Source organism: Daucus carota, chromosome 4, assembly GCF_001625215.2.
Source record: "Daucus carota subsp. sativus chromosome 4, DH1 v3.0, whole genome shotgun sequence".
Classification (NCBI taxonomy): Eukaryota; Viridiplantae; Streptophyta; class Magnoliopsida; order Apiales; family Apiaceae; genus Daucus; species Daucus carota.
The window spans coordinates 27,376,022-27,388,411 of NC_030384.2; the positions used below are offsets into that span (position 1 = coordinate 27,376,022).

General features: G+C 34.6%; 1 protein-coding gene and 1 non-coding gene across 2 annotated transcripts; one reads left to right on the top strand and one right to left on the bottom strand.

Moving 5' to 3' along the window:
- The first annotated feature begins 5,902 nt into the window (after positions 1-5,902).
- On the top strand, positions 5,903-8,825 carry LOC108219376 (UDP-D-apiose/UDP-D-xylose synthase 2). The gene is made up of 9 exons (XM_017392793.2): positions 5,903-6,357; positions 6,896-6,988; positions 7,119-7,226; positions 7,381-7,495; positions 7,577-7,710; positions 7,794-7,895; positions 7,980-8,072; positions 8,172-8,307; positions 8,410-8,825. Exons 1-9 carry the CDS (start codon positions 6,082-6,084, stop codon positions 8,520-8,522), a joined length of 1,170 nt encoding a protein of 389 aa, XP_017248282.1. The 5' UTR covers positions 5,903-6,081; the 3' UTR covers positions 8,523-8,825.
- A 1,442-nt stretch (positions 8,826-10,267) lies between these two features.
- Positions 10,268-10,340, bottom strand: TRNAR-UCU (transfer RNA arginine (anticodon UCU)). The gene has a single exon. It is a non-coding gene; the product is annotated as a tRNA-Arg (tRNA).
- Between the last annotated feature and the right edge of the window lie 2,050 nt (positions 10,341-12,390).

Sequence of the window (12,390 nt, forward strand, 5' to 3'; positions counted from 1 at the left end):
GATCACTACATTTGGACTCTTGAATCAGAATAATTTGTGCTCTGGATTCCAAAAGAAGTCTTTTACAATTGCTACGAGCCACCTCATTGCAGATGCCTCTGATATTCCAACTAATTATATTTGTATCAATCATTAAACTGAGTTTAGATGAGGTATAGTACCTGAGAATTGCGAACTACTGGCAGAGCCTCTCCGTTATTAAGTCTAACATACGGGGTTTAGGCATCAGGGGGCGAAGACCCACTGAAGTACCTAAATTCCATATTTCCTCCGCTGGTGAAAGAGGCTCTGAGAATAATATCGAAGTTTGTGCACCACTCTTAATGTTCCTCCTCGATTTTTTCTCCACCTTTCCTGAATAGTTCCACGGACGAACATACAATCCTGGGATCCATTGAGCAGGTTTATACTTCTTTTTAGAGCCTCGCAATTTGAAATCAAAGAAATTTAGGGACCTGACTTTACGTGATCGACCTCCTCTCCCCTTGATCTTGAGCCTAGACAGAAAGTTTGCAGTCGATCCTTGATCCTCAAATAAAGGATCCAGTGTAAATTCAGCCTCCTGGCACGAATTAAAAGATTCCACACTCCCCTTCCCACTTTCATCATCAGAAAAATTTATATCTCTCACACTCCAGTTATCCATTTTCCCCGTGTTCTTGTCGTCACCCTCATCATCATGAGACCCGTCCCCCCCATTCGAAAAAACATCCATCTTACCAACTGGCTCATTAAATTCAAATGGAAACACTTCTATATTCCAGTTTTGCACACGAAGGTTACGATAATCTATCTCCTCCACTATAGGATCACACCGACGTAATTCAGAATCGGATTCCATACCCATCTGAGATATATGGTCCGAGATAGAAGGATCTTGGGGGGTCATCTCTCTATATTGACTATCGTTCTGTGGATGATTACCCTGAGGGCTATAAGATCCCTCGGTTTGGTTGGAATATGAGCTGTGGACCGAAACATGTGACTGAATGCTGTGATTAGACAGCACATCTTCAAAAGTTTGGATTCCAGCTTGAACTGAATGGGTGGATAACTCATCATGTTCCCAACTCCTCGTAGGCGCCCCTGCACTAGAACTGGATTGCGCAACCATCCTTGGGCTGTGAAGATGTGGGTCAAAAGAGCAAGGATCAACCCATTTCTCCTCCGTCACCACCACATTATAGGTCGTACCCAATACTTGTACCTCAATAGATTCAGAGATTTCCTGAAAAACTGAAGTAGAAATACAGATTTGAGGGTTCACCACTTGCTGGTTTCTAATGCAACTAACCCCTTTGCTAATCAGGGACCCCCATCTAGAGACAATCCCCTCCAAAATAGAATCTGAATACGCACATACCGGGAGGCCCTGGAGTCTGATACCAGTCAAACGAGGTAAAATAAAATCACTTATAGTGACATCCCTAATTGATAGAATATCCAAACCTGAATTTGAGAGATCCAGGGTAGTCTTACAGTCCTCATCATTACAAGTGAGAATGAACACCAATGGGCCTAATTTTAAGACATCTAGATGAAAATATCCAGCCGCCACCAGCAATTCCGACATTGAATCCGGCGCATAGTCCATAGCTACTTCAATTCGAACACTACGACTAATTCTTTCCATCCACTCCTTCACACTCTCAGCTTGAGGATCCGTAGGCAAGGCGCCCATATGGGCTAATTGCTCCTTATCCTTCTCATCAGGGATGGGATTATCCTTGCTAACTTTAGGTGAATTCTTGAGACCTCTGCCACTCTGTGGTTTGCGAGAATTATTAGCCCAGTCACAGGAGATCTTCGACCCTTGAATAAATAGGTCTTTAGCCTTTTGTAAGAAGATCTGGGCCTCTTGAGGGGAAAACATCTTAATAAATCCATATTTCCTCCTACTACAATCCTTGTTGACAGGAAGAATCACGTCCTTAATTCGACCAAGCTTTTTAAAAACTCTCCATAGATCCACATAGCTTATATCGTCCTTAAATCCTGTGAAAAAAATGTCCCTCGTTTTGCCCTTGCCAGCTCCACCCCCTTCTTTAGATACAGGCCTTGAGTTAACTCGTTTTGGGGGCGGTGGATGAAGCTTAGCCGGAGACGCCAGAAGAGATTCTTTATAAGACTGTCCGGATTTTGTAGCGCCCTTTAAGGAAGCCTCATGAATTTGAAGGAGGGCATCAGAAATCGCTTTATCAGAGTTGTATACAACCCCTTGGATCGTGGTTTTATCCACAACAGACTTATTGGCGAAAATGAAATTTATCGTTGCTACTTTAGGACAGAAATTACCAGTATCAGGAATCAATTTCTCCTCTGTAGAGATAGCTGGTGTTTCCTCTACTGGCTTCTTACCCGACTTAAGAGAACAACGACGAGCGCGGATGGAACCATAGTGGATCTGATTCAGAGCCATTCTAACAGCATCATTATTCCTCGTCAAATCTTGAATTAGAGTATTGGGATGAACTAAGTGTCTATTAGCCCAAATGAACTCCCTCGTGATCTTCTCAGTATCTAGATTCGCCATTTCCGCAAGATCAACATCCTGAAGCTTCAGATTCATAGCTTTTACCCACCATCCATTGTTGTGAAGAAACCTGTGTAGACCCCATAGAGCCTCCTCATCACCCTGTAGGCATTCGGTAATTAGAGTGGGGGGGGAGACTTTAAGAAGGTAATCTACTCTTACTAGAGCTGTCCGAATTAGCTTGGAGTTGCCCTTCCGGATGGCGTCAACCATTTCGTTTTCAAGGAGGAACCAGTGCTCAAAAACTCTCTGAGACTGCTTATCTGTGATGTTCCTCTCAGCCTGCGAGTCCTTTTGTGCTACACTGGCGTCCCTGCTTCCCGATTTGTTGTCCCCAGCCGATTTACCAACTCTCAATCCTGTTCCTCCCTCCGATTGAACTCCGATTTGCTGCTGTACGAGCCATCCTTCATCACCCCTTCGACCTGCAAATTCACTATTTGAATTTTGAAATTTTGAAAAGTTCTCTCTCCTAGCTCTCTTCTCTCTCCTAGCTCTCTCCATTGTTTTATGACTAAGTCAATATCGTTGATAGTCTTAGTATCCCAACAATTACACACCATGATATATTTAATAGAAAGAATTACCATAAAAATTATCTTATCATATTATGAAAAATTATCATTCTCACTTTCATAAAATAACTTTCACGTGGCAAACAGTAAAAGACAACTAAATACAATGTGATCCGGCTCTTATACTATTTATTATTAAATATATTTTAATCAAATTCAACTTGAATCGCTCGCGAGTAACTCGAACCCTGTTCGTTTTTAGATGATTATTAAGTAAGGTTATTAAATTTTCCCTTAACACAATAAAATTAAATCTGGAATTGAATTTAATAAAAGAATTGAACTTGATTTAGTCGTTTATAGCCATGCCTGTTTTATTTAAAAAATAAATATTTCATTTATGCTATTTTATATTGTTACTAATTCGAAATTATTATGTGACAAGAGAGTTCTACAAATTTCTAATTTATTAAAACATATTCTCGATAATCCCCAATTAATTATTACAAAATATTTTATTAATTAAACTCTAATTTAACCAAAAAGATTTGATTCATTAAAAATTTCCAATAATTATTATATTAATCTTAAATCAGTAGATCAATCAATTAATTACGTTTCCGATTTCCGTAATTATAGATAAAACAGATAAATAGAAAAATGAATTGCTATTCTCGAAAAGAAAATTAAAAGAATGCTATCACCATTTTTGTTGTTTATTAGCATCACTGGCATCTTATCTCGAAAAATGTGATAAAAATCTTGAAATGATAAAATATGGATAAAACGCAAATATCGTGAAACACACACCTGTAAATAAAATTGGTAAAACTCCCACCTCAGCAGCTAATTGCAGACCCCGTTTCTGTATTTACGATTACGCACCGACTGACATTTATCGTTAAATTATGTATATGCTGACATTTGATATGCACAGCAGCAAAGTAGACATCGAAGAACATGATTAATTTGCTCTTAAATAATCTACTACGCAAGTAAACTGTGTCAATGATTAAACTGAAATGTCGGTGCTGTAATAGAATAGTATTACTCACACTTAAGATTACTCACACTTATAAAATTATAATGAATCTCTTTACATATTATATTCATTTTCTATTATATCCACAATTATTGTATTAGTTCAACAATTATTATATAAGTTCATTATACACAGCAATAGAAGTTTATATTAAAATGATTAATATAACAAAAAGTTTCTTTAAAAGTAATTTTCAATTTGTAGAATAAAATTTTTATTTTAGATAAATTCGGTATTTTTTTAAATTGTGCGGACCGACGAGTGACTTGTTTGGTTTACTACTACTGTATATTACTAGTAGACTATGCTCGAGGGCCATGTGGGTGAATGCGATGTATAATTGAAATACAGCTCATTTTAAATTATAGTTAGCCAATCTATTCTACTACTATCTTTTCCCTCATTTGACATTCTTATAATATACTCGCTCAAATAGCAAATTGCCAGTGTTATTCCAGATCTACTTTCATTATTAAACTACCCTTATTCGATTAGTAAAAATCTTGAAACGAGACTTAGCATTCTCAACTTTTTATAATAAAAATAATCGATTTTTTGTCGGAAAAAGTCGGAAGTGGCTCTTGCCTGACAGGCATTTAGGGACTGCTTGACAACAGCTTAAAAGCCGGCTTCTGGGTTTATAAGTTAGAAGCACTTATTTCGTATTATTTGTGTAATAAGTCAAAGAAGTACTTTATAAAAAGCTAAGTGGGTGTTTGGGAAGGGAGCTTCTGGGCTTAAAAGCTCAGAAGCCCGCTTCTTTCTTTTTGTGGTGCGTTTGGCAATCAGTCTTAAAGCACTTAATCACACCAAAAGAAGCTGAAGAAAAAAGCTTCAAAATACAGCTTTTTTTGATATGCAGCTTATGCTTTTTTCAGACGAACTCAGCGGCAAAGTAATCCAGGCAAACAAGAAGCTAGTAATTAGCTGCATTGCATGTTTCTGTCATGCTAGATTGTTGCTATTATTCTTGCGAAACTATTTCATATATTAATAATAAAAGATACTTTTGTACTTATATTAAATAAATATAAGTATTAAATAAATGATGTACCTTTTTATTTGTATTATCAACAGTTATTAATTTTTCTTTTGTTGCAGAGTTTAAAATATTGAATTTGTAAAATATTTCATGTATTAATAATTAAAGGTCTTATATTATTATAATTTATTTTTTAAAAGAAAATAAATTATTATATTACAAAATTACTAAACTATGTCAACTTATAAGTTAAGTTATCCAAACACTTAAAAACTTATAAGTCACGGTATCCAAACACTTCTCATAGCTTATAAGTTCAGACCAACTTCTCACTTCTAATCCACTTCTTTATTTTAAGCAATAAGTCGCTTCTTTTAAGCCCAGCCAAACAGCCCCTAAGAATGCTAGTTTTTTGTTTCAGAAAATCTACTTATTTCTCAACCCTTTAATCACTTATGAGTCTTAAGAAGCACTTATTTTTAAAGTCACTCAAACGGCCCTTTAGTCTTTAAACACAATTACAATATTTATAATAAATATCAAAAATACCATTACATATCATGCTATCTATACTAATTTCATTATATTTGTTTTGATTTCATGAAAAAGCAGGAAAAATTTGTTTTATAATCGTTTTTCACCCAAACCTAAATATTAACCTCAAAATTCTTTCCAAAAATCATAAAATAAATCGAGATATTAAGTACGAACTTATCTTATCCGTGTGGCCTCGCTCTGCATGACATACAGTTTTTATCTTCTCAGGTCTCGCTAGTCACCACCGTGACAAACTCATAATATTACTCAAAATAAAAAATAAAAAATAATTTAATAACAAAAACAAGTCACGTTATAGCAACCAGCTCTCCTCCCTCCTTCCCCACCTTTAAATACCGTAATTATACACACACATATACATACAAAAATCTCTTCATCTCATTTCCTCTCACTCACACTCCACCACCTCAATCACCTGTACACACACCTATACATACAGATACACTCTGCAATGGCGTCGTCGGCGGTCAGGCTAGATCTGGACGGAAATCCAATTCCGGCGATAACGATTTGCATGATCGGCGCCGGAGGTTTCATCGGATCTCATCTCTGCGAGAAGCTCATGTCGGAGACGCAGCACAAGGTCCTGGCTGTTGATGTGTATAATGATAAGATCAAACACTTGCTTGAACCGGACAGTTTGCCGTGGAATGGGAGGATTCAGTTTCATCGCATCAATATTAAGAACGATTCGCGCCTCGAAGGTCTCGTTAAGATGGCGGATCTGGTAATTTCGGTCTTTCGTGTGTTTTTTTGTTTAATTTTGTGATTTTTGATGTGATTTTAGGTTTTGTGCTGGTTTTGGTTGTGATTTGTGCATTTGTGTTGGATCTGGAGGTGTTTTGGTGGTTCGTTAAGCTCCGCATTGCTTTGTTTGCTTGTGATTATGTTGTATTGTTAGGTTATGCTTTTAAAATTCTCGGGGTGTTCGATTTTGCTCTAATTTTAGTTCTGGTTTGAATTTCTCGTTTAACTTTGATTTAGCTGCTTATTTTGAAAGAGGAACGTGAACAGTGTGAATTACGTGATTTATTTCGAAGAATTTGTTTAACTGTCGATATGTCTTATTAATTACTGTAGTTGATATTTGTCTGCTTAAAATTCATATTGTTTGTGATGATATGTAGGTTTAGTTCAATTATAAGATTGTTTATGGCAGAATTTTTTGTTGATTTGAACTTTGAATCTTGTCGTTTAGGTTTGAATTATATGTCTAAAGCTTGTTAGCTTTGTGAGCTGAAATTATTTGTTTATTTTTTATGCAGACTATAAATCTTGCAGCAATTTGTACTCCAGCGGATTACAATACGCGTCCTCTTGATACGATCTACAGCAACTTCATTGATGCTCTGCCTGTGGTATGATGTTTGTTTTTATTGGTTGGTGATCATTATCTATCATCAAAGTCTCTTTATGTGGAATGTGTTGGTTGATTTGTTTATTATATCCATTTAAGATCTGGACTTAACTTTATTCTTCTTACCTTAGGTGAAATACTGTTCAGAGAACAACAAGCGTCTTATTCACTTCTCCACCTGTGAAGTCTATGGAAAAACAATCGGTAGTTATCTCCCGAAGGACAGCCCCCTGCGCAAGGTGAGGCTTAGCTTTTGATATATGTAATCATGTTGGCTACTAATATTCTATTCCTATATATTTTGCATCTTTAAGTAGTACTGTAATAAATCTTTGGACTTTGCTGCTGTCCGGATCATTTTGTCGATAAATCATCCATGTTAAAATCTTGCAGGATCCTGCATATTATATTCTAAAAGAGGATGAGTCCCCTTGCATTTTTGGCTCAATAGAGAAGCAGAGGTGGTCTTATGCATGTGCTAAGCAATTGATTGAGAGGCTAATCTATGGTTAGAATCGAAAAGGTTATGTTGTGTTTGTTTCATGCCATCCTTATATCGGTTTATGACACCCCTATTCATGTTTGACAGCTGAGGGTGCAGAAAATGACCTCGAGTTTACCATTGTGAGACCTTTTAACTGGATTGGTCCCAGAATGGATTTCATACCCGGTATTGATGGTCCCAGCGAGGGTGTTCCTAGGGTCCTGGCTTGCTTCAGTAATGTAAGATCAATCCTCATCTCAGTTTTACTTTAGGTTATGTTAAGCGTAAGTACTGATATCAGTTTCTTTTGTTAAATATCTAGAATCTCTTGCGTCGTGAGCCACTCAAGCTTGTGGATGGTGGCGAATCACAGAGAACTTTTATCTACATTAAGGATGCCATTGAAGCAGTCATGTTGATGATTGTGTGTAACTTGTACTTTCATTTTATCTATTTAATATTTGGCTATATGACTAGGTTCTGAATTAATCGAATGCCCATATTTCAGGAAAATCCAGCCCGGGCTAATGGTCATATATTTAATGTGGGGAACCCTAACAATGAAGTTACAGTGAGGCAGCTTGCTGAAATGATGACCAAGGTAGACGAGATAGTCTTCTACTCAAATTTGATCAATTCAGATATCAATTATCTTAGATGATCAGAGTTTTCTATTTGACTCATACTTTACGTATGGCAGGTGTACTCAAAAGTAAGTGGAGAACCATCTATTGATAGTCCGACCGTTGATGTATCCTCGAAAGAATTTTATGGTGAAGGTTATGATGACAGTGACAAGAGAATTCCAGATATGACTATCATTAACCGGCAACTTGGTATTACTTTTTTCTTGTACATTTTTTAATTGTCTACGAAGAAATTTTGAGAGCTAGTAATAAATTCTTGCAATATTTATATGTTTTATGGAATTTAACCAGGTTGGAACCCTAAGACATCACTCTGGGATTTGCTTGAGTCGACTCTGACATACCAACACAGGACATATGCTGAAGCTGTCAAGCAGGCTATTGCTAAACCACTTGCAACTTAAAGATAGGAAATGTTGTACTGGTTTGCTCATATACCAGTTCCATGTTATGTGTGCTACTACTCTCAGGTGTTTGAGTCTCTGCAAGGACTTCAAATATATCAATATAGTCACTTCTTGTATAATCTACATTCTGCAATTCTTTTGGTCTTTCTTGTGTTCATTAGTAAGTAATAGTTGATGCAAAAGTTGTACCAGTATTGTCCGAGTAGTTTGTATGGAACTTCCATAAGCCTTATTTTGCATGTAAGGCTGAATTGAAAGCTTCGGTAATACATTTTCATAGGACATGTCATTTCTTTCTTATACTAGTTCTCCTCTCATATTGGTTATTTATGATTCTCAATACAAGTGTTAGTATTATGAAATTGATCTTGGTAATATGAAGAATATACTGTGTTCTGCTCCCATGTTGTTTATGTATACAAGTATTGGTATTATATAATTGCAGGTGGTAATATGAAATACTTTGGGAGCTTACATTAATGCTTTAGAAACTCTCTCAATTTTCTTATGGGCTTCTCCTAGAGTAATCTTTCGGAAGCTTACGTTAATGCTTTAGAAACTCTAATTTCCTTATGGGTTTCTCCAGGGTAATCTTCTGAATTATAGGGTATTTAGAATTTGAGATGTCAGTAAAACAAAAAAGGATATAGTATTAATCTGTAATGTAGTTGACGTTAAGTGACCAATTCTTCCAATACCTCACGGTATTAGGAGGAGTGCTTATAAGAATTATATACTAGCAGGAGTGCTTATAAGAATTATATACAAACAGTCGAGCTCTTAAGAATTATATACTAGCAGGAGTGCTTATAAGAATTATATACTAACAGTCGAGCTCTAAACCATTGACGCCCGAGAGAGTGCTTGTGGTTGCTGTATTAGAAAACATAGAACCAACAATATGCATAATGGTGAAGAACACAGAACAAGGTCAACGAAAATCGATGCAAAATGGCTTATCATGTAGGAGGAAGACTGATATTTGCAGAACCAAGCTGTGGGGCTGGTTCGTCTACTTGTCTATTTTAGGGTGCCACTATAATCTGAGCTGGCTATTTTGATAATTTGGCCTTGTTATGATAACTGATGAGGCAGCTGTGACGGTGCTAATCCTTTCGTATACATCACAAAGTATTATTTGTGCTAGGACGTCCTCATAAGGTTTTGACCTGGTAATTTCATTGTTTTGGCTTTGTTAGAGCTGGTGCTAATCTGTTCGAAGACACATCAGAATATCAGATATTGTGTAATGTAAAAAGTTAGCCACTAGCCAGTACGGCGCAGTTCATAGTCATGCAGAACAGATACAACATCTAAAATATGTAGAAAAATTATTCTCACCGCCTCTAATTATAATTGCATTAGTAATATTTAGTACACCGTGTGAACAAACGAAATATAATTTACACGCTTGAGAAATTAAATTATTTGCAAATGTTGTTTTCACAAACTGCATTATAAATACTAATTTATGTAAATTGTGACGTGTTGTTCAATTCTCTTTCTTTCATTTAAAAATATGGATGGACTAAACATCAGATAACATCTATTGATGCTGTTATTGATGAAAAGACTGATAGATTTAATTAAATTACATGAACTTTGCGACTATTTTTTCAGAAAACGCTCAGACGAAATATATTTTTTATGTTTTATGTTCTTCTGATCATTTATTAAAAGATGAAAATGTCAAGGATAATACAAACTGAATTGTTACGTTAAGAGGAAATTACAAAAAAGAACACACCCGGTGGGACTCGAACCCACAATCGCCTGATTAGAAGTCAGACGCCTTATCCATTAGGCCACGGGTGCTGTTGAGAGTGTTTTGAGAACCTCCATAGAAAACCGAAGACACAGAAAACTTCTACTGAATTAACTAAACTATGATTAACTAAAAATAATAGAGTGCAGGAAGGAGGATGTTGAAAAAAATAAATGAGTGCAAATTTTGTATGATAAGATTTGGGTAGAAAATATGTATAATAAATAATGGAACATTCTTTCCCAAAATGGAGGGTTTGAGCTCTAGTTAGGGGTGATGGGAATGGAATGTGGAATGAATGAAATTATTATATATTCAACTAAATTATAGTTCAAATCTCATTCCATTCCCTTCATTTTCATTCACCCCAACCAAACACAACATTTATATAGATTTATAAAGTGTTCTATTCGAAGTGAAAAATAATTCAAGTTCTACATTTTTTAAAGTAATACTTTTTCAAATTGAAATAGGTATCAACTCAAAAATTGAAAAGTAAAAATGAATCGAAGAATCTCATTTAATTTTTTTTCAAATATTTAATGGAAGAATATAAATGATCATAAATGTCGTTACAAATTTATAAGATTGTAAATGAATTAAGTCGGGTCGAGTTTTGCCGATTTCAAGTTTAATTCGAGTGAAATGTGATTATATTATCAATTTTTATGATTCGAGCTCGAGTTCGTTAATGACCGAGTTGAGTTTGGGTTATTCACGAACCAAGTCAGGTCGGTTGATAAGTTTTTAACTTTTTTTTTAATTTCAATCTTTAAATTTGTCTAAATAATACACACTTTAAAAATAGAAAGTAAATTATGAAATTAAAAATAAAGAAGAACATAAATCAAAACTATCAACATCATTTGACCAATTATGTTTTAATTACCGTTCTTGCAATAAGTCCTCATATAACTAGTTATATATAGTTCTTATATGGCATCTTTTGCCATATAATATTCAATAATAACGACTTGATCAATAATTTACTAGTTATTTGATATGTTCAAGAGAGGGTAGAGAATATGAATCTATGATACAATAAAAACAGGTTAAACATGTGAATATAATATTGGAGTTACATTTTATTAGACTTTGATTCCATATGAGTTATGGATATCGTGTGAGTGTCTATTGTATTTTCATTTTTTTTGTTGGTGATGGAGATGGAGATCATACTGATAGTCATAATCATTTAGTGTCAGTATATTATTATGTAAAAAAATATTTTTTGTATATGAGTTGAGTTCAAGTTAACGAGCCGAGTTTGAAGCGAGTCGAATAACTAAGAGGTTCGATTCAACTTGTTAAGTTTATCAAATGATTTTGTTTGTTCGAACTCGAGCTTGTTAACGAATTTTTATCGAGTCTAGTTGAGTTGACTTAACGATCAGCTCGACTTGTTTATAGTCTTACGAATTTATAAAAACAAAATTTGAATGGCCGGTACCAAGAGTAAAAACTTAAATAACAACGAATTATATATTATACCTTATTTTAGCTTGTTCAATCAATATCTATATGTAATTAACAGATTATATATTATATATAATATGATCAAATAGATTCAAATTGTCCTTATCATAGCTAGTTCAACCAATATCAATATCAAATTTTATTTCAATTAAAAATTGTTATAATCAATTTTAAATGAATAGGGTTAACAATTTGTTAATTTTAACTCGGCTCAAACTCAAGCGATGAGACTAAACTATACTAATCCACTATACACTCATTATACTAATATCGATACTAATCTATTACAACAATGTATGGAAATCAGATTAAGAACTCATGACACTTAATACAACTACTATCAATACAACTATGATCATGTAGAAAATTTAATTTGTTTTGGCGACAAATATGAAGAGAGAATCATACATTTGACAAGATAATTGGTCATTAAGACACAAGATTGAGGATTAAAAAAACAACTCAAAACGAATGTAATTTTTTAGGATTCATATCTATGATGTAATCTAAAAATAATGATAATAAAATATCATAAAGTATCCATTTCCAATGATAACATGTGTTATATTTGTCTAAAATAATGTTGAATGCCCATGATATAAAGTAGGCTTTTAATAATTTTCA